General features: G+C 36.0%; 1 protein-coding gene across 1 annotated transcript; it reads left to right on the forward strand.

Moving 5' to 3' along the window:
* Positions 1–375: 375 nt before the first annotated feature.
* On the forward strand, positions 376–12,625 carry LOC100371599 (ras-related protein Rab-20-like). Its single transcript, XM_002730509.4, has 4 exons — positions 376–535; positions 4,300–4,393; positions 11,554–11,610; positions 11,963–12,625. Exons 1-4 carry the CDS (start codon positions 507–509, stop codon positions 12,494–12,496), a joined length of 714 nt encoding a protein of 237 aa, XP_002730555.1. The 5' UTR covers positions 376–506; the 3' UTR covers positions 12,497–12,625.
* Positions 12,626–23,573: the final 10,948 nt, after the last annotated feature.

The raw sequence follows: 23,573 nt of genomic DNA on the forward strand, positions 1-23,573 counted from the left end.
TTCACAAGGTAGTTTGATGAAGCATGATTGTCAATTTGTTTAAACTGCCAAATTCTGGCACACACAAGGTGACGTGGCTGTCATACAACCATCGATTTATATTAAGTCCTCGCGATGGCTTTCACGGAGAAATATAATAATAGTCATCCAGATACAATAGGACAGCATCCCAAATGTGTAAGTAAATTACATCAGCGAGTCATGCAAAATAGCTCAAAAAAATAAACTTTTAATAATTACTAGTATCTATTTTATCATTCTGGTCGTATAGTACTGCACAAATGTAGTAGTATAGTTTGGGAAGTAAATTGCGCCCTCACGGCATCTCATTGAGAAACCCGGAAGAGAAGAGATGTTTCACAACGAGGGCAAGATGAGGTCACGGATATAGCGATGTGGGAGTGAATCATCGTACCGCGACCAATTCTTCGATTTATTATTACCAAAAACAATCAAGGTATTTCCATCATGTTGCTATTGAGATGAAGTAATTACATTCAGTCGTCATGGCTACTGCAGTACCGAAACGAAAAGCGTAAGTACGATCAAACTTGTTCCGTAAGGAGGGTGGGGTCAAGTACATTGCCATTGCAAGTCAGATTGCTGATGGTTGTTTTTGGATAATATAATTGATCGTGATCCTATTTAGAACGCAATCTCATTGTTTTGAATACAGTGGTTGGTAATTACAGTTACTCCCGTGCAGTTTTTAGGGGTCCCACAACGGAGGAGTGTCGATTTATAATCCCAGCTGTTTCGTTGTCAAGTTGTTTTGTCGTCCCAACACAACTTCGGACCAATAATGTTTCTACCCAGTGTTGTTCCGTACCAACGCTTATTCGTTTCAATGCTGTTTAGTCCCAAGAATGTTTCAGCCCAAATACTGTTTGACTGTGGTACGAGCGAATTGATATTATGATTTACAGTGAACTCGTCCTAATTCACATTCGCCCAATTAATTTTCAGCCCAATTCACATTCGGTCCAATTCACATTTGTCCCATACCTTTGGTCAATACATGAAATTTCTTCAAGAATACAGTCAAACTCAGCCAGATTCTAACTCGGCCAGATAAAAATAGGCGAACTCAGCCAGATGTAATCGCCGAAGTGCGAAGTAGTCAATGGTCAATTGTTATCACCTTCTTTAATGATATATCTGCTGCACAACACGCCCAGTGACGCTGCCGCTTCACTGATATGTTGATGATTAATTAACTTCCATGACGAGTTCAAATCTTCCCAAGTTCTGCGAACACTTTCGTTGAAAAAAACATTTCATCGAAAGTTGAATATATTGTTATTTAAAGCAGGGGAGTCATCACCTGTGCATGCGTCAGTTGGCCATAGCATGTCATTGTTTACAAACAAGCGTCTACCCATGAGCCTTTGCATTTTAGCGTGTGTTGTTATCGTCGCAGGTGACGAACCTCCCGCTTTAAGTATCAAATTACTAATAAATGTTGTAGAACGTAAGTTCAGTGCACAATATTACATCGAAAGTTTGTTTTGTCTAAAGGTTGTGAGGATCTTGAACTATATCACGTATATTAGTACAAATTGATATAATTTTTCCATGCTTTTATTGCATTAATTAGTATTAAGAAATCTGCTGTAATTGGTTTGTTGATATTATATTGGTTAAAATGGCGCCATGTTTGGTGCACGTAAAATTCAAAATTGCTATTGAAAAGCACAACACATCCTTATTACAGCAAGTCTCAGAAGTATTGGGGCAGTCAATTTGCAAACTCACCAGCAAATTGGCTAACTGCTTGGGTTTTGACTGAACCGTTGGCTTTCAAATCTCACTAACAGCAACTTGTTGCCACATCTACTCTGGGCGAGTCTATATTGCAGTAGGGGACTTAGAAAACTTTTATGTAGCCTCGGCTTCGTAGCCTTGCACATTTCTGGGATTTCCCATTTCAATTTTAATTCAAAAGTAGTTTACCTTTACCATATTGGTAGCCATCGCAATTCTATCGAATAATGGGGCGCTCTGTCATCTCGCCGTTTCCATGCCTTCAAATTTCCCTGGTCAGAGCCATAGTCAACTGGCGTACAAGTAATAATAAAGTAAATGCAATTATTTCACTGATATTTACTATATGAAGGCAGCAATCTTGAATACTGCTTGAAACTAAATAACGAGACAAATTGAAAAACAAGTTTTTCTGTTTCCTTCAAATCAGGGGAAAATAACAAACTTTCATAGCCAAATGAACCATTGGGGTAACATTAAGCCATCCACTAATAAAATTTGGCTGCGTTCGCTGTTGTGGCGTGGAAAATCCCTTGCACACGAACACCTCATGAAACAAAGAAAATTGAACATTTTCCCTGGGCAATTTTATAAGACCGAAATCGCCATCTGACTGTAAGACCCTCACTGATTAGCTCCTGTTAGGGTGACAACTGTCTTTTTGTCGTTTTCATAATGGCCCTGAAAAAAGGTGATTTCACTCCGCAAAGAAACCTTTGATCATATAAATTTCAGCAAGTCGTTATAATTTATTTGTCCTTCAATGTACTATAACCATGTTGAACCCTCCATCCTCTGTATAGTTTACAAAATCGTTTATTTATATTCTGCTACATAAAATCATTGTATGTCTCCTACTATAATACAGATTCACCCAGAGTGGGGTGACCACAAGTTGGCGCGAGCAACATACAAAAGCCAACTGTTAAGTCAAAACCCAAACATTTAGCCAATTCACTAGCGAGTTTGCAAATTGGCTGCCCCAATACTTCTGACACTTGCTGTAACATTATTTACTTTCAAAATAAAAATACCCCCCTTCCCCAACGTTGAGTCCAAGTTGGTATTGATGCAGGTCAACCTTAAATCAAATGACTTGACAAATAAACTTGTGAGATTTGGAATGAAACGACCACCCACGTAGCCGAGCATCCCCTCGAAAAATTATGCAAATGACAATTATTGTTCGCTATGTGCCAGATTGAGGGGAACATTACGTCTCTTCAGAGAAAATAAAATTGCATTAAAATTGATTTCCACTTTTACATTGAAAAAAAATGAAATGATCACAATCAATACACATATTTTATTACTATCATTTAGGCACCATCAGAACTTACTATGTTAAAATTATAAGGGCGTGTGGAAACACAGTCAACTATACATGTATCTTTGTTGTCACATGTGTTCAAGCATAAACAAACAATTTCTGCTATGATGTTTTCTTACATGATTTGACCTGCAACAACGTCTTTTGACCTAATGGGTCAAGTCTGTTATTAACCAATCAGAACAATTCTCAAAAATTGAAATGCCCCAAAAGTGTAGGGTGGTTGCATAGTCGAGCATGGATGGGTATTATAAATAGGAAACTGAATGTTACATATAATAATTTTACTGTAGGCCTAATTATTAATGCATTAATGCATGTCTACTACCAGTTAGGTCACTGTGATTCAAAATTAAGACCAAACGCTTTGAAAAAAACAAATATGATAATATTTGAAGTAAAATTTTGGTAGAAAACTAATTAGCAGTGGAAAGGCTAAAATGCTTCCAAGAAAATACACAATTAGATAAAATTACCTTCTACATCACAATAATAAGCCATGCGTAATTCCCCTGTATAGTATGCAGAGGACTTCTACACATGGTACTATCCCTGCTATATTTATGCATACATACCAGTAAAAGCAGTATTACAACCTGCCTTGTCATTACAAAATCTTGGCCATTGGGAGAGCAAAACTGATTGGTGCATTTTGTTGAATTATTGCTTAGAAATTATAAAAACACCCCAAAATGCCACACAATTTATGTACAGTAGAAATATAGATGTTTGCAGTGCTATTTATTGTCATTTTTTCTGACTTTTTAATGGTACATCTCACAAAAAAAATACCACCCTGTGTATCTGTGAAATAATGTCCTCATGAAATCAACACATACTCCACTTAATCAATGGCGAAAAAGTAATAATGAGTATTTTCTGCGTATATGCATCTATTAAGCAGCATCAGTGATTGACTGATGATTGGATAATAATTGGGTCTCTATCACCAGACGTATTTGGCCGTATTGCCAATAGTTTCCAATGCAGGGACCCCTCATTTTTGCTCATTTTGCACTGAATTTGACCTTCTGAATTTATAGATTTTGAATGAAGTAAAATGGATCAGTGATTTGGGGGTGCGTTTATTCCACCATGTCTGTGTTTTGTAATTTGTAATTTTTGTGTCATGTAGCGATGACAAATCTGGTATTAAATGCGGTATTAAAAATAAATTACATATTTTTGTTTCTCTATATATTTAGGGACCTAAAAGTGGTTATTATGGGAGATTCCAGTATCGGTAAAACAACATTGATTCATCGATATCTTGATGGAAAATTCACAGATGTATCCACTGTAAGTCTTATATAATAAACTATGATAGAAGTGCCCCAAGCCTTGCGCTATGTTTTGTTCATTACGAGTCCCTTGCAACCTACATGTACATGTATATAACAAAATATGGGTATTTTGAATTTTAATATTTACAAATGTGTAAAATGTATTTTAATTTACCTTGCCTATTGATAAAAGAAAAAATATATATGTGGGGAAAATGTCTGTCCTTGTTGTTGTTGTTGTTGTTGTTGTTGTTTTTACTTCCAAGCTTGGATATTATATTAACCAGTTTGGGAATCCAAGCCAAGTTCTCTTTTGGTATGTGTTCTGTATATTTCACAATACATTGGTGACATTTTATTTAAAATTGTCTCTTTGTGGTTAAAAAAATTAAAATTTTTTTTATCTGATGACCTTCGAATTTTGAAATTTTATCAATCACTTTAATGTGTCAACCAAGTCCAATTTTGGTGTTACTAGAAAAGTCTGGCTGAAATATGTTAGACTTAGAAATAAGTGTATAAAATTTATATGCTGATCAAATAGAAAGTGTAGCAAACTGATATGTTGTTTTCATTGTGAAATATAAATAAAAAAAGTGCCAAGTACAACGTACAGTACAGCTGTCGCATAGGCTTTGGCTTATTTGATTTTAGCTTTACTTTGGATTCACATAAACAAAAGACTGGCTTGGCTTGTCATTTTCAAGTGTCACTACAGCATCACTTGCAGCGTCATTGTACACTGAATGTTTTTGTGATCTGAATGGTGTTTTAATGGTGAAGTTCAAATATATTTAACGTTTGTGTTACGCAAGTCTATGGGAAGAACCATAGCTCTTCTGGGTTGATAAAAAAATCCTAATATCTGAAAATAACAAAATTTAATTTAATGACACAAAATACACCATAAATTACTAAACTACCATCAAAAAGGCTAAAGACCGACACAAGAAAAGCTGTGGACCCATAGCTACCATAGCACTAGCTGTGGACCCATAGCTACCATAGCACTAGCTGTGGTTCAATAGCTACCATAGCACTAGCTGTGGACCCATAGCTACCATAGCACTAGCTGTGGACCCATAGCTACCATAGCACTAGCTGTGGACCCATAGCTACCATAGCACTAGCTGTGGACCCATAGCTACCATAGCACTAGCTGTGGACCCATAGCTACCATAGCACTAGCTGTGGACCCATAGCTACCATAGCACTAGCTGCGGACCCATAGCTACCATAGCACTAGCTGCGGACCCATAGCTACCATAGCACTAGCTGTGGACCCATAGCTACCATAGCACTAGCTGTGGACCCATAGCTACCATAGCACTAGCTGTGGACCCATAGCTACCATAGCACTAGCTGTGGACCCATAGCTACCATAGCACTAGCTGTGGACCCATAGCTACCATAGCACTAGCTGTGGACCCATAGCTACCATAGCACTAGCTGTGGACCCATAGCTACCATAGCACTAGCTGTGGACCCATAGCTACCATAGCACTAGCTGTGGACCCATAGCTACCATAGCACTAGCTGTGGACCCATAGCTACCATAGCACTAGCTGTGGACCCATAGCTACCATAGCACTAGCTGTGGACCCATAGCTACCATAGCACTAGCTGTGGACCCATAGCTACCATAGCACTAGCTGTGGACCCATAGCTACCATAGCACTAGCTGTGGACCCATAGCTACCATAGCACTAGCTGTGGACCCATAGCTACCATAGCACTAGCTGTGGACCCATAGCTACCATAGCACTAGCTGTGGACCCATAGCTACCATAGCACTAGCTGTGGACCCATAGCTACCATAGCACTAGCTGTGGACCCATAGCTACCATAGCACTAGCTGTGGACCCATAGCTACCATAGCACTAGCTGTGGACCCATAGCTACCATAGCACTAGCTGTGGACCCATAGCTACCATAGCACTAGCTGTGGATCCATAGCTACCATAGCACTAGCTGTGGACCCATAGCTACCATAGCACTAGCTGTGGAGCCATAGCTACCATAGCACTAGCTGTGGACCCATAGCTACCATAGCACTAGCTGTGGACCCATAGCTACCAGGGCTCGAAATTAACTTGTATGTTTGGTAGCCCAAGTGGGCTACCAATTTGTGAAGCTGGTAGTCCCAAAATAAAGTCTGGTAGCCCAGTTTTTGATTTTGTAATTTAAGATTATAAAAATATTCTTTAAAAGATCTTGACTACCTATCTGACCTGTACATGCCATGTCGTATAATTTTGTTTTTGGACACAACATTTTTAAATTTACCATTGTTTCTGAACTTCTAATTTTACACAGAAATAAAACAGATGATAGACATCAGTAAAACTACATGTAGGTAGCAGATTATTGCAATTTCTAGTAGCCAATGTGGGCTACCAACTTTGAAATGTGGTAGCCCCATCATAAAAACTGGTAGTCTGTGGGCACAAGACTACTGCTAATTTCGAGCCCTGGCTACCATAGCACTAGCTGTGGACCCATAGCTACCATAGCACTAGCTGTGGACCCATAGCTACCATAGCACTAGCTGTGGACCCATAGCTACCATAGCACTAGCTGTGGACCCATAGCTACCATAGCACTAGCTGTGGACCCATAGCTACCATAGCACTAGCTGTGGACCCATAGCTACCATAGCACTAGCTGTGGACCCATAGCTACCATAGCACTAGCTGTGGACCCATAGCTACCATAGCACTAGCTGTGGACCCATAGCTACCATAGCACTAGCTGTGGACCCATAGCTACCATAGCACTAGCTGTGGACCCATAGCTACCATAGCACTAGCTGTGGACCCATAGCTACCATAGCACTAGCTGTGGACCCATAGCTACCATAGCACTAGCTGTGGACCCATAGCTACCATAGCACTAGCTGTGGACCCATAGCTACCATAGCACTAGCTGTGGACCCATAGCTACCATAGCACTAGCTGTGGACCCATAGCTACCATAGCACTAGCTGTGGACCCATAGCTACCATAGCACTAGCTGTGGACCCATAGCTACCATAGCACTAGCTGTGGACCCATAGCTACCATAGCACTAGCTGTGGACCCATAGCTAATTGTGTCTTTAGTCTCATAGTATTTTTAATTATACTATAGACTAGAAATCTGACGTTAAAGTTGTTATCTCATCATTGAAACTCAGTAACCAATAATATGTTTAATAAATACCCAGTAACCCACCAAACTGAAACGATTGGGTTGATGTTGGTTTCCCCAGGATTTAGGTCACTTGACTATACACAACTCAGGTGGCAGTCATTTTCTTACTAGATTTGAAACTGACATTCAAGTGACAGTGTTATTTTAATATGTCATCTACTGCTTGTTTGGACAGAAATATGGGTTGTCATCTATAGAAAACAGGATGTTTCTATTTCACTTTAGAAAAAAAAACATAAAATACTTCAACTCACACAAAGTCTGCAACAAATATTTTAGAACGCTTTGCAAAGAAATCATGACACTGCTAGTGGAAAACGTAATGTGTTATAAAACACAAAATGCATGACTTATTCAGGCATTAGTGTACATTTCTCCATGAGGCTGTAAGGTACCAAATATACCTATTTTCATTGGCATACAAATACAGCGTTGTGAAACATTGTATTTCGGGTCCTACTATTTAACGCCCGGACACGCGAGGGAGTGTCCGGGGACGCGCGGAGGCGAACAGGGGGGAATACCTAACGCGCGGGGCAGCGGCAGCAATCCTTGTACTGTATAATATTCGTTTATGCTCATAATTTGAACTGGGGTGGCGAATTCGAGCAGCTATCCACACTTTTTATGATCGACGCCCGGGCATTCCGGCGAGTCGAGTCCGCCACGTTGTTTACTAATTTTGGTTAGCGTTTAACAATAGGACAATACCATTCGATCCATGGGGGTGACAGTCCTACGAATGTGCCGACATTGTCGAAGGACAAGGACAGGAAAAGTTTGTGCTAGTGTGGCGAGACTCCCGTAGTTACGTGGAAATTATTTACCTCATGTGAAAAAAAAGCATTTTCGAGCATATGTATCGAGACCAAACATAATTTGTCGATAATCGAGTGTTGCAAGAAAAAGTGAGATTGTCGCAAAATGTAGCAAATCGTTTTCAAAACAGTGCCGCTAAGAAAGTCTCGCTTTGTTTGCGCCCACTGTAAAACATGTATAGTAAACAAACCGCCCTTTTAGAAAATATTTTTATTTAAAATAAGTACAAGTCAACTAAAACGAAAATTAAAACATGTATAGTAAATAGACAGACACCCCGCCCTTGTGGAAAATATTTTTATTCAAAATTATTCAAAGTACAAGTCAACTAAAACGAAAATTAAAACATGTATAGTAAATAGACAAATAACACCGAATAAACGGCAAGGTAAAGACTATGTCTAATTATAGTAAATACGTACTGCGTGCGTGACTCGAACCGGCGCTCGCGTACGGCACCTAATCGCCTAGCTTCACGCCACTACACGTCTTCCCCTCGGCCACCGGGCATCCCCAAAAAAGGATGCTTAAAGGATGCTTAAAGGATGCTTAGTCTTTACCTTGCCGTTTATTCGGTGTTATTTGCTTACTTTACTTCCTATGTCGACAGCAACTATGAGTTTATAGTAAATAGACAGACAGGTTTGGAAAAGATCGATCACGGGGCGTGTATACAGAAAACTACTGGTACGTAGCTCGCCAACTGGGCTTGGGATCTCTCGATCGCGTCAAGTAGTCATTCATTCGCAAACGTGAATTCGTACAGCGGGCGATGAACTAAACTTGACCTTTCGATGTGTCGCTTCCAAGGCGTTGTGATACTCTCTTTATTACTACTACCTATATCCATGCTATATTTAATAAAAGTGGGAACGTCATTCAGTTTCATTGTTAACGGCAGGTTACACTAGCGCACCAGAAGCATGTGTGCGAATAGAGGTCATAGCCGTCGCATCGCGATTTTATAGTAGCTCACATACCGGACTCACACCCTGCTCGGGGATCATGTGGTCTGTGTTACGAGCCCGGCCGTTACAAATTGGTCTGGGATCAGCTTGTAAATAATCTACTGTAACTATACACTGCACAAACAAACTACAAGAGATTCCATAAAATAGAAATACAAGGTGGCGTTTATCACGCCATTAATTTATTCAAGACCTTTTGTTACCTGTTATAGTTCCAAACAGAAACAACAAATGCTTTGTCTCTCGACGCAACTCGCCCTGGTTATGTAAATGTTTTCCCTTACCATCAGGCTCCAAGCCGGAACAAATGACAACCTTTTTTTTCTGAATTACACAAGTTCATCATATTTGGTATGTCATGTTTATTTGAAGAAAAAAAACGTGCCTTGCTTGGGTTGAACCACAGTTAGAATCTTACTAAACAATACTACGGGAGTCTCGCCACACTTGCACAAACTTGTCCTGTCCTTGTCCTTCGACAATGTCGGCACATTCGTAGGACTGTCACCCCCATGTATCGAATGGTATTGTCCTATTGTTAAACGCAAACCAAAATTAGTAGTAAACAACATGGCGGACTCGACTCGCCGGAATGCCCGGGCGTCGATCATAAAAAGTGTGGATAGCTGCTCGAATTCGCCACTCCGGTTCAAATTTTGAGCATAAACAAATATTATACAGTACAAGGATTGCTGCCGCTGCCCCGCGCGTTAGGTATTCCCCCCTGTTCGCCTCCGCGCGTGCCCGGACACTCCCTCGCGTGTCCGGGCGTTAAATAGTAGGACCGTTGTATTTCTTCTATTAGAAGGGTCTGTGCTTATGTGCATTACAGGTGTCTTTCTATTGAGAAAATAAGTCATAATTGTTTGTTGTTACATTTTGACTTCTTAAAACCTTCAGTACTGTAAAATCTGTATTAGAAGCCGCAACTACTATTAAAATGGTACAATGCAACAGAGGGGATGCAACTTCTATTGGAGCATCTACACGTATGAGAAATAATGAATTTTTGGTTCTCAATTGTTCAAAACGAATAGGTGTGACTTCTATTAGGGATGTGGCTTCTAATACAGATTTTACAGTACATGTATGGGTTTTATACTCACTACAAATGTACCTAGGCTGGTTCTCCCAGGTTTTTACATTTTGTGAAGAATATTTTTGTCATTTTTATTAACAAATGTTATTTTTGTTGTAGGATCTTAAATTAACTGATACATAGCCATCGGCCCAAAACAGTAAATACAAAATATTTAAATTATTTACAATATTTCATCGGCTTCCCTCCTAAGTTTCATAGCATTAAATACAAACTCAGCTAAACGCTGTAGAAGTACATCATTTTGAGTTTTCAGTAATTCGATAAATTTATTTACAGTTGGTGGGGTGCAGTAGTAGTGTGGGATATAGAGACATCTAATGTGGTTATAAAAATTACAAACTACTAAAAAAATGGAACTCGTTTTTCAATAGAATTCATATTGCAAAGCTCGCACATATGTTGATCTCTTTCAAGATGACCTCTGTCTTTTTCAATTCGTAAACAATGTGATGAACATCGTAGCCGAGATAGTGATTGCATATGGGTTCGAATGTGAACAGAAAACAAATATCTTTCTGGTTCTATGTTAGTTTTAAATTGGCAGCAAGTATCTACAGTGTGTAACTTGTCTAAAGTACACAAGTCAGCCCGTCATACCAAAGAAAGATACTGTTTGAATCGCTCTACAAATGTATTTATAAACACATTAACATTTCCAAATGTTATTTTTGACTTCTTCTTAAAAATAACTAGCCCAATTACTTCAGATTTTATAAGTACAAACCTTGGGTGAACCTCTTACAGATTTTCTCATTTCGTAATCATAAGTTATAATTTTAGTGAATATTTTTGGTAAAAAAAACTATTTCCAACTGTCTAACTGTCCATCAGATTTATATCAGCCAACAGACTGCTTGTTAAATGATTGAGCATACAACAAATACAAGTTATGGTTTATATGCATATCTATTGGAAGGGTGCTTCCAATAGAGCAAAAACAACAGGTGTTATGTAGGTATTTGTGGGTACCTCACAGACCTTTAAAGATATTAAAAGGTCCTGCCTTATATGTACTGTAATGTATCATATGACCATTTTGTGAAGAGAAACATGGTATGATATTTTTTAATAACTTTTATTTTATTCTCATTAACAGACAATTGGAGCTTCTTTCTTTCTTAAACAATGGGGGCCATATAACGTGGCAATTTGGGTAAGTTTTTTAAACTTAAATCATTCCTAAAATTTGGGTTTAATTCCTGTAAATCTTTTTCCACTATTTTAGTTTTGTGAGTTGTTCAGAAACATAATTGAATCTGTGTTTTATTTCCTTTTTAACAATGTGTCGAACACGATGCTTGCCAAATAATTAAACCTACTCAAGTATTTAATACTTCTGGAATCAATATCTGGGGAAAAAAATTAAAGCACCAAAAATTTCAAATCAAATGCACCAAAAAATACTAGGAGCTAAATTACGTTTGAAACTCCTTTACCAACTGAAATGGAGATGATACAATTTAAAGCAGTCTTCATATAATAAAACGATTTTTTTCTTTTTGAAGGATACTGCGGGAGAAGAAAAATTCTCCACATTGAGTTCCTTCTATTGTAGGAACGCATCAGCGGCCATCTTGGCTTACGATATTTGTGACAGAGAAACATTTGACAGTTTACAGACACGCCATCTTCCTCTCCTGGAAGCTGCTGAGAAAAACTGTCTTGCTGTTGCTGTGGGAACCAAACTTGATCTAGTTTCTCCAACATCCCGTCAGGTTTCAAATGATGCAGGAGAACAGTTTGCTGTTTTGTCGAATCCTGACAAGTTCAAAGAGGGCTGTGATAGCAAACAACGTATACCTTTCTTTGAAACAAGTTCTCTAACTGGGGAAAATATAGACAATGTATTCCTCTATATATTCAGCACACTCTTGCCGCTAGATCGTGAAGGAAACGCAATTGATCCCAATGCAGGCAGGAAACGACCATCCGGGGTGGTGGATCTGGATACCAGTCATCCTCAGCCACAGCAGCAACAGAGCTCTCCCTCAGGATCACCACCGCCACCAATGGGTACAAGGCAACATCGTTGTTGTTAAGTGCATTTAGTTTTAAAGGGTTGTCATCTTCACTACATGCATTTGAATGAATACATTCAAATTTTGTGTATGAATCGCATGAATGGTCAGAAAAATCAACCCCCTGTAAAGTTCTCCAAACTTAGAGCATGTCACTGATGGCACACTTTTAGAATTCATAGGTGTCGTTTTATTGTGACAATACATTTCCTTTTACTGTATTTGCTCTAACAATAGAAATGCATGTAGACCAACAGTTGCATGTATTATATACTGAATAATTAAAATATCTCTTTTACCTAAGCACATGTGCTATGAATAGAATGCAGTTATTCCACTTAATCGTTTGTAAAGTAATACCATACACATTCTGAAAACTTAGTTGTTTCTGAAGTGATCAATCTGCTGTAGGTAGTTAGTAATTGCAGTAGGCCACCACCAATAGGTGATTTGACGTTCATCATGGGATCTCATGAATTGCTTGGCACAGATCGAATGTCTGTCACAAAAGTCAAATGATTTAATTTTGAACTTGAATATCTTTTTTTTTATAGCTCACTGTCAAAATGCTGATCTTTCAGAAAGGAATACGGCATTGGGATAACCTTATTTCATCAAAATCGACCATCATCACATGTGGATCACATATTATTAAGCGGGGAAATGGCCAAAATTACTTTCACATTTGTCGAATCCCATAATATATTTTGATGCAACTGCGATGCTTTGACCTTTGTTTGTCCTGTTTCAATATAAGAAGGAATTGGAATAACTTCTGATTGTAGTGACATCAGAGTACAATATAAGAATATTGTACAGGAATTGTAATGACCTTAGATTATAGTGACATCAGAGTACAATATAAGAATATTGTACAGGAATTGTAATGACCTTAGATTATAGTGACATCAGAGTACAATATAAGAATATTGTACAGGAATTGTAATGACCTCAGATTATAGTGGCATCAGAGTACAATATTAGAATATTGTACAGGAATTGTAATGACCTCAGATTATATTGGCATCAGAGTACAATATAAGAATATTGTGCAGGAACTGTAATGATCTCAGATTATAGTGACATCAGAGTACAATATTAGAATATTGTACAGGAATTGTAATGACCTCAGATTATATTGGCATCAGAGTACAATATAAGAATATTGTGCAGGAACTGTAATGATCTCAGATTATAGTGACATCAGAGTACAATATAAGAATATTGTACAGGAATTGTAATGACCTTAGATTATAGTGGCATCAGAGTACAATATAAGAATATTGTACAGGAACTGTAATGATCTCAGATTATAGTGACATCAGAGTACAATATAAGAATATTGTACAGGAACTGTAATGATCTCAGATTATAGTGACATCAGAGTACAATATAAGAATATTGTACAGGAACTGTAATGATCTCAGATTATAGTGACATCAGAGTACAATATAAGAATATTGTACAGGAATTGTAATGACCTCAGATTATATTGGCATCAGAGTACAATATAAGAATATTGTACAGGAACTGTAATGATCTCAGATTATAGTGGCATCAGAGTACATTGTGAGAATATTGTATTATTACGCTGATGAAATAATTAACAAATGTTAAAACATGTTATGTGCTAATACTGTATTGCAACATTTGTAGCACATGTGCTTACGTAAATATGAGATGTGTCTATGTTCAAAATATACTAAATAACTAATTATTGACCTTCACTTATTTGTTCAATAATAATATCTATACAAGTCATTAATTCAATTGACAAGGTCATGTCTAATTCTACCAGCATCATATTACATATATGACATAAGTACCACCAAGGATGTATAATCTAAGGGCATATAACTTTGATATCCACATGCAGAGATATGTGATGAAGATTCCATTCCATGCACATATCAAATTAAATTATTTTTGACTAGTTTTTAGGATTCAGGATTTAGTTGTTTAAAGCAAGAGGGTCGTCACCTGCGCACGCGCGAGAATTGAGTCCTAATCGACGATAATAACACATGCTAAGAACACAAAGGCTCATGGGTAGATGTTTGTAAACAATGACACGCTATGGTCACCTGACGCATGCGTAGGTGACGACTCCCCTCGCTTTAAACTGCAATGAGCAAGGTTATTGGTGTATTCAAAACATATGCTAATTCTGTGAATTAATATAAAATACTGTAAAATACTTATTTTAGCTAGAATTAATCTTCGCTGGAAAGATTTTTTGGGTGTATTTGCCTTATTTTATTTTCACTGATTTTTGACGAGTTGAATGTAAAATATAGGAAAAAAGGTATATTCACTGGATTTTATTTTCACTGAATCGTTTCTCATCGAAAATTAATTTCAAGCGAAAATTTTGCAGTACTGGAAAACAGTGAACGATAACTTTCAGAGACTCTCATTGCATTACCATACTGATAGTTGATCTATTAGTAGTATTTAAAGCGGGAGGGTCGTCACCTGCGCACGTGTGGGAATTGAGTCCCAAGCGACAATAACAACACGCGCTAAAAACATAAAGGCTCATGGGTAGACGCTTGTTTGTAAACAATGACACGCTATGGCTATCTGACGTACGCATAGGTGACGACTCCCCCGCTTTAATACGTAAATGACAGAAGTGTATTCATGGTCAAAGTGAGAAATAATTCAATAATTTAGCATACAAGCAATTATTGATTTATGTGCACTTGTAATGGAGCATTTCATGTGACTTCAAATGAGATCATCTATGGGACATTCACACTAGTTGCCCACCCTTGTATTATACATCCTTGGTAACGAGGTGGAGCATATACTGAATGCGTTTGTCAAAAATGTACAATACTTGTACACTGCATGTTTATTATTACAGAAACTCGTAGAGAAATTAATGTGCCAGCTTTCTAGGTACTAGATAGGCATTTCAATCCCACAGTTTTGCTCAGATTACTGGTACATTTACATGGATTAAAAAATGCAAAAATAAACTGATAAAAGAAATAGAGTCCTCGATGCAATGTATTGTGAATTATATTTTTAATGATTACAATTTTTTGTGAAGCTATTTTAGTACAATTTATAAAGCAAATTTGTTTTAATGATCTACAAATGTACATAATATTTACATTTGATTGTTGCAAGTAAGAGGAATTGCAATTTTGAAAGAATTTTTACAGACAGTGTATGTTTATAGATTTATTCAATGATAAAAAATTTGCAGTATGCAATGCTATCATTTTTGTTAATGAGTGATTAATGTTGCATTCTTACTTGATTTATAGTAGTGGTAGAATTTTATTTGGAACGTACCAATGAAATCTTGAGTAATGTCCAATAATAACAACAACAAAACAAATAAAACATTCAGGACAACAAAACTTACACTACTAAAAACATACCAAGAATATAAAAAATAAATTTTGCAAAAATGCTAAGAATGAAAGAATCATTACTTGAAACAATAATAAGAAATAATTCATCCATGCTAAAATCTTCCAACTTTGGGGCATAGATGTATAGAGCTGCAAGGAATCGAGTTCTTTGTTCTTTGACAATTATTACACTATAAAAACAATAATATATATAGACACTAATTCCCACCAATTAATGGAATCACCATAAACAATGAAATAGTAATAATATGCACCATATCGAATATATTAGTCTTTAATTAGTGCTAATGGAAGGATGCAAATGACCAACACTATTAGTTTTGTTAGAAGTAATATCTCCAATAGAAGCTCACTTAAAGCAAAAATACCATTCGGTATGCTTATTTTGACCATAGAATCGTACTGTAGAATACTTTATTTTCGCTTGGAATTTATTTTCACTGATGAGATGATTCCGTGAAAATAAAATCCAGCGGATATACTTTTTTTTCCTATATTTCACATTAAACTCATTAAAAATCAGTGAAACTAAATTTCATACAAAACGCCCAAAAAGCCTTGTCAGCGAAAATTAATTCCAGCAAAAATAAAGTATTCCACAGTATTTAAGAAAATGTGATAAGTAAAAATTAAGAAAAAATTTATTTCTGTTGATGTGTACTATTTGAAATGTTTGTTTTGTACATGGAGGCTGATTTGAATTTATTTTATTTCAGGGCTTAATTTCTGATAATTACACTGCAGAGCACAAAAATGGTTACTTAAGACTTTCACATTATGTTGCCATACATGTACATTGCAATTATCTATCTACTTTCAGTTTGTAAATCTTTTAAAATTTGAGTTTTGTTTCTGTTTTTTGATGAAAATATGTTTTGCAATTTGCAAACAATCACGAATAAATTACTAAAACTGCGAGTCAAAAGCAATGCTGTTTGTATATCGACTAGCCTAATTCATAAGCCTCATATTTTAAGAACCAATACTTATATCAACAAGCAATTGAGTTCTTTTTTGTCTGTTGAATCTGTACTAGTAATAACCAATATTGGTAAATTGCTTAACTCCGCAAATATTATTGTAAGTTTTGCTGCCAATCATGTGTGTAACAGTTTAAGAACTAAAAATTGTGTGTGCGAATTAGACTGCTTAAATTACTAAATGAAGTAAAAATCAATAATACTGACCATGGTTAGTAATTGTCAGCATGCATCACATGGATGTGTATTTAATAGGAAAGCTCAAGTAGAATTAAAAGCAGCTTTTATTTTACCTCTATACACAAACTTTCCAGTAATTAGTTTAATTTAGATTAATTATTGTGGATGAATTTAACTGGAAAAGTAAATCATTTGAAAAGAAATTTTCATCAAAAAATAAATTAATCCGCACTAATACAAATCAGTTATACGTGATCAATGTTAGTGTTAAAAAAATGAAATCAATGTAGAATTAATGTGAAATGGTAATTGTCATTTAAATTGTTCATAAATACATTACTTTTAAATTTGTATGTACATTTATATGAATTGTGTATATTTTTCTGTAATAGATGTGAATAAACAAATGGTATACTGTTTTTCTTGGCGTGTTTGTGTCTGTATTAAAACCATTAAAATGGCACATTGCTGTCATGGTAAGTTAAATACATTTCTGTTACTATGGGTAATAGTAGGGTTATATAATACACTATTATGTAGCACATTTAATGTACTTGATGTTAAAGCGGGGGAAGCGTCACCTGCGCATGCGGTAAACAGCCATAGCGTGTCGTTAACACACAAGTGTCTACCCATGAGCCTTTGTATTTTTAGCATGCGTTGTTATCGTTGCTTGGGACTCGTGCGCAGGTGACGACCCTTCCGCTTTAAGGTGGTTGGCTATATTAACAGTTAATGGTTATTGTGCCACAAATATACAAGCTATGGGTCTTGTATCATTAATGATGATGACTTTGACTGTTGCACCAACCACAAGTACAAACTGAGACGTTACCAAGCTTTAACTACGTAATTTCTTTGGTGATTGGAAGGTACATGTATTGAAAGAGTCATCAGTGATAATAAGTGTATGTCGCGCCCAAATCAAAACTCGTACCAGAAAAGTGCATTGGATTGTGGGAAACATGACGTGACAACATCTTTTAATCTAACCACAGATTTTCTGCACTTTTATCATATATCATTATTATACATAAGAACCAGATGAAAAGGTATGGTCAACAAACTCTTTTTTACACAAAAAAAAACATCAAATAGCCAAGTTTTTTGAGTTAAAACTGAAAATTGATTCAAATTTTGTCAGTTGGCTCAAAAAATTAGGGATTTTATTTCCAAAAAAATATTGAGGAATATAAAAAAAAATGCACACAAATTTGGGCAAGAAAGTCTAATGGTGAAAAGGTTAACATGATTTGCTACATACTGGGTAAAAAAGCTTGAAAGTTTATGAATTGTCTGAATCAACATTTTTGAAATTGAGAATGTGATCATATTTTCACTCCTATTAATGAATGAAATCCAGACAAGAAATGCAGTATGATATACCAGTTACAAAAATAACTTTATTGTTGCTGAGTAATCATTGTTTAATCACTAACTGTACAGAATACACAAGTTCAATCCATCAAAAGTCTGAAAAATGACAGCATTATTGAGACCTACATGAGTGAATACAACCAGTCATGATACTACTTTCATCCCTGATTCATTTCATCCCCGATTCATTTCATCCCCGATTCATTTCATCCCCAATTCATTTCATCCCCAATTCATTTTATCCCCAATTCATTTCATCCCTGATTCATTTCATCCCCGATTCATTTCATCCCCAATTCATTTTATCCCCAATTCATTTCATCCCCAATTCATTTTATCCCCAATTCATTTCATCCCTGATTCATTTTATCCCCAATTCATTTTATCCCCGATTCATTTCACCCCCAATTCATTTTATCCCTGATTCATTTCATCCCCAATTCATTTCATCCCCAATTCATTTTATCCCCAATTCATTTCATCCCCAATTCATTTCATCCCCAATTCATTTCATCCCCAATTCATTTCATCCCCAATTCATTTTATCCCCAATTCATTTCATCCCCAATTCATTTCATCCCCAATTCATTTCATCCCCAATTCATTTCATCCCCAATTCATTTCATCCCCAATTCATTTCATCCCTGATTCACTTCATCCCCAATTCATTTCATCCCCGATTCATTTCATCCCTGATTCATTTCATCCCCAATTCACTTCATCCCTGATTCATTTCATCCCCAATTCATTTCATCCCTGATTCACTTCATCCCAGATTCATTTCATCCCCAATTCATTTCATCCCTGATTCACTTCATCCCTGATTCATTTCATCATGGATTTATTTTGTAGCAATTATGAAAACACAAATTCATTATTTACATGGATTTTTTCTACTTTTTTCTTCTTCATGATCATTTCAAAAAGGTGACACACTATTGTTCCAATGCTTACCAATTCTCCATAATAATCTGGAATTTGTGACAATATTTTAATCCTTACCAGTAACTATTTATTGCAACATTATGAAGCATACGACAGGCATTCTCACTTTCACTATAGTGATGTCACTAAATACAAACACTAGGCAATGCACTCAACCATTAAGTGATGTCACCCTATGCAACAAAAGGACATGCACTGGTATATAATATCACTGAATCACTAAATCCAATATCCAGCGTCTTCCTGCATCTGCGTCAAAAGGTTGTCTTCATCACAATGTGAACAATTACTTTTCGTGTAAAGACACATTGTACATGCATGGCACCTATTTAGGTGACAGAACAGATGTTTAAAATTATTTCTCATATAGCACACTATATATAGAAAGTGGTAGTTGGTCCTGCAAATGTCCTGTTTATTGCACAGGACGTTCATAATGATGTGAGCTTATAGACTGCCCCTCATTTTGTGTTTATTTGCGTTTGTTTTCTAGCTATAACCAAATAACAACAGACATGGTGTTATACTCAATTAGAAGAAAACAAATTCTCAAATAATAAAATATATCTGAGATATAAAATGCAATTTTTACAAATTGATATACACTTGTACAAACCAAGATTAAAACTGACTGAATCTGTGCACTCATTGCAAAAGGCGAAACTGTATCAAACTTCCATAATCAGTAAAAAAGGGTTTTTTTAACTTTGAAAATGAACCAATAGACGATAGATGCCAAAACTGCTATCACAGTCAACTATAGAATTTAAACATGGTTGCTATTATGAGCTGGAATGATATAATTTGTAATGCATGTGTACTGAGTAGAAAACATCACCTGTAGAGAGCAGCAAATAGATTATCTGGTATATATTATAGCTTCAGTGTAGCTCAAGTTAACTGTCATGGTATCCCTGATACTTATGAATTAGGTTCCGATATACTTATATCCATAAATTGTAAAACAATATTATTGGCATATCAACCTATAAACAAAAGTACTGATGTAGGTGACTAGAGGGCGCAGTCACATTAGAACTGGATAACATACACAATTCAAAGCTATCTTGGAAAATATGTTTCTTTAACAATGACAAACAAAACTCACATAATTGAATTTCCAAACCTGGACCAATAGGAAATTAAATCTATTTAGTCCAAAATTAATAAGATAATACAATGTGCAAAATATAGCTCATATAAAATCATGTAACAAATTACCTCACATGACTGGACATAATTCTTTTACTATATTGTACCTATACTGCACACTCTGTAGCAACCATAGAAGTATATACTCCTCTACTGCCAAGTGATGAGTATGAACATCTAAACTGAAAACAATTTGTAAGCATCATAAACTTTTAAAATAAATTTTTTTTTGAAATTACTGCCCATTCATATGGCAGAGACTGAGCTAGTAAAAATTAGAAACTTACATACTTGGTATTCTTGTACCATTTTTTTCAATATGGTAATCTACTTCAATTAAAAGTTTTATAATACAATTTTACTAAATAATATTATTGGATGAGGTTTAAGTTAATTACCTTTCACCTCCAAAGGGTGAAACAATAAAGGCATAAATTTGAAATGGGAAAATAGAAAATTGAGTTGTTTTTTCTATGTTCAATTGTGAAAAATAAACAGAGAAAACACACATAGAAAATTAGTAAACTCAACAAAAACAAAATGAAAACTTGTGCCGTCATAGGAAACAAAACTCAGCTTGGTATTTGTCATACTCAGTTTGTGATAACCAAATAAATACTAACATGATGAAGACTGTTGTGGTTGCTGTCTTGTTTTTCTACCACGCCATTAGGTGTGCTCCCAGAAGTATTTTTAAAATCATCTTAATCTTCAGACTGGTAACTCCCTGGCAAAGCTGGTGAAATGCCAGCATTACCTGCCTTGGTGTCTGGTACACAGCTCTGAGAAATTTCAAACACTGATAATAAACTGTGCTGATATGAACAATCGCAAGACATACATGTGATATATAACATGGGTATCAGTACATATACCAGTATCAGTGTTCAATCTTTATATTTGTCAAACAAACTCAGTGAAAACACTAAGCAACCCAGTAAATTTTGTTACCTGAACATCTTTTCTATTAATATCATATGTCAATATGAATAAAATTAATAACACTGTCTTTAAGAAAATAAAGTGTTACAGTACAAAATCTATTTTGAAGACAAACTGATCTTGTTAATGGAAAAAAAGATTCAAGTTCAAATTTTGAGTTACCGAGCAATATAACTGGTCACTGGTAGCATAGTGGTTGCTGCATCAGACTCATGATTGGTAGACCCAAATTCAAATCGTACCTTAGGCTGATCATCAAAAGGGTCAACCCCCACCCTGGGTGAGTGTGCCACAGACTCAATGGGAAGGTCAATTCCACTGGCCGAGATTCATTCACTAACCAATGTGACTTTGGGGGAACCTTGGTCCAGGTCCGCAGGTGCTTGTGTTCGACCTAGCGTGGTTGATGCCAGGATTGTGCATTAAAAAAACTATCGGCCTATCGGCTGATATAGATCCGCTGTTATCAATGCACATTTCAATTAAAGAACTGAAGATATCATCAGAAAATGAACAATATGTATAGTATTAAAGCAAAATACAACTTTTTATCAAAAATATTCATCAAAATTAGATAATTGAAGAACAAAATCATCAAATTGAAGATATCATCACGAAATGAACAAACGAGAGAGGTCCACATGTAGTACCTAGATATGTAATATCAAAGCAGTTGGACTTGCGGTTTTTAACAAGAAGTCGAAAATATCACTTTTTACCAAAAATATTCATGAAAATTAAAGATATCATCACAAAATGAACAACTCTGAGAGAGGTCCACATGTAGTACCTACATATGTAATATCAAAGCAATTGGACTTGTGGTTTTTAACAAGAAGTCGAAAATACCACTTTTTACCAAAAATGACAAAAATATTCACCAAAATTAGAGAATTCAAGGTATCATCACGAAATGAACAAATCTAAGAGAGGTCTACCCAAGGTACATATACACCAAGTATCAAAGCATTCAGGTTTGTAGTTTTCAAGAAGAAGGCGAAAAAGTAAAACTTTGAAACGGACGACGACACCGGACAATCACTCATATGATAAGCTCCGCTCGACAAAGTCAACAGCAAAGCTAAAAAGCAATATTGAACAGAAACACAATCTATTTCATGAAGAGTGTCCAAAGCATGTTCATATACATCTAGTTTCTGTACAATGTCAGGCGATAGAAAATAAACCGTGACAGATTTATTTCTTAATGGGCATAATAGCTCAGCAGCCATCATGTTCATATTTCACACAACCACCACATTTTTAAGGTAGCGAGACTTATTTGTGTTGAAAATTACGATTTTCACATTTATTTATTAATTGATGAAATGCACTATAAACTTTCATATGATAAAGTCAACATAACATAGAATGTCATGTAAGTTGGTTAAAATGGTTATTTTCTGAAGGGAAGCAAGGCAGCCTCAGTAGTGTTTTCCAAAATCAACAATACAGGTTTAATCTGTGTGCCTATAAGTTTCAAAGATAAACTCGAGACAAAGCAATATTAGGATGTGTTATCAGTAGCTATCTGACACACAATGAGTGTTTCCAAACATTTGAGTGGTTTGTCTCCGCCCCTGTTTGTTTCACAGATTAGTCATTTGCATATGAATGTGTCAGACACAAGGTCACACAGCCACTGAAAAAAATCATTGATTTTGGTGTTTTCATATGCCGAATTTATCCAATTATAGCTATCCCATTCCTTTATTTTTTTGGTTTCTAATAGCCTTACACATTTGGATGCCCCTACACATGGTAAAACAGACCTTGATGGGAAAACAAATTGATTGTGCCGATAAACAAGCTTGAAAATCTTTGCTGTTACTTCATGGACGTTTTCTAGGAGTTTATGTTTTTCAAAATACAAGGTCTTTAACAAAAAATAACGTATACTTATTGTCGTCGGATTAACACCAAATTTTCACAGCTTTAAGGTGACAATGAGAGGAACTTGAATGTGTCCAGACAAACTATTTCATCGATTATTTACCAACGAGTTGTGGTTTGAGTTGGGGGCAATGTGACTAAAACAGTAATTGAAATTCAGCACACTATTTTTTAAAACGCGTTGCTTGAATAAAACTGACCAGACACATTCAATTTACCAGACTATTGAACAACTAAGAA

This window comes from Saccoglossus kowalevskii, chromosome 14 (assembly GCF_978046115.1).
Source record: "Saccoglossus kowalevskii chromosome 14, keSacKowa6.1, whole genome shotgun sequence".
NCBI classification, from domain to species: domain Eukaryota; kingdom Metazoa; phylum Hemichordata; class Enteropneusta; family Harrimaniidae; genus Saccoglossus; species Saccoglossus kowalevskii.

Excerpts from the sequence above, each read along its gene's own strand:
- LOC100371599 (XM_002730509.4), top strand. The coding sequence starts at position 507 with ATGGCTACTGCAGTACCGAAACGAAAAGC. Across the intron at positions 536-4,299 it reads GCAGTACCGAAACGAAAAGC|GGACCTAAAAGTGGTTATTA; the intron begins GTAAGTACGATC and ends CTATATATTTAG. Across the intron at positions 4,394-11,553 it reads AATTCACAGATGTATCCACT|ACAATTGGAGCTTCTTTCTT; the intron begins GTAAGTCTTATA and ends TCTCATTAACAG.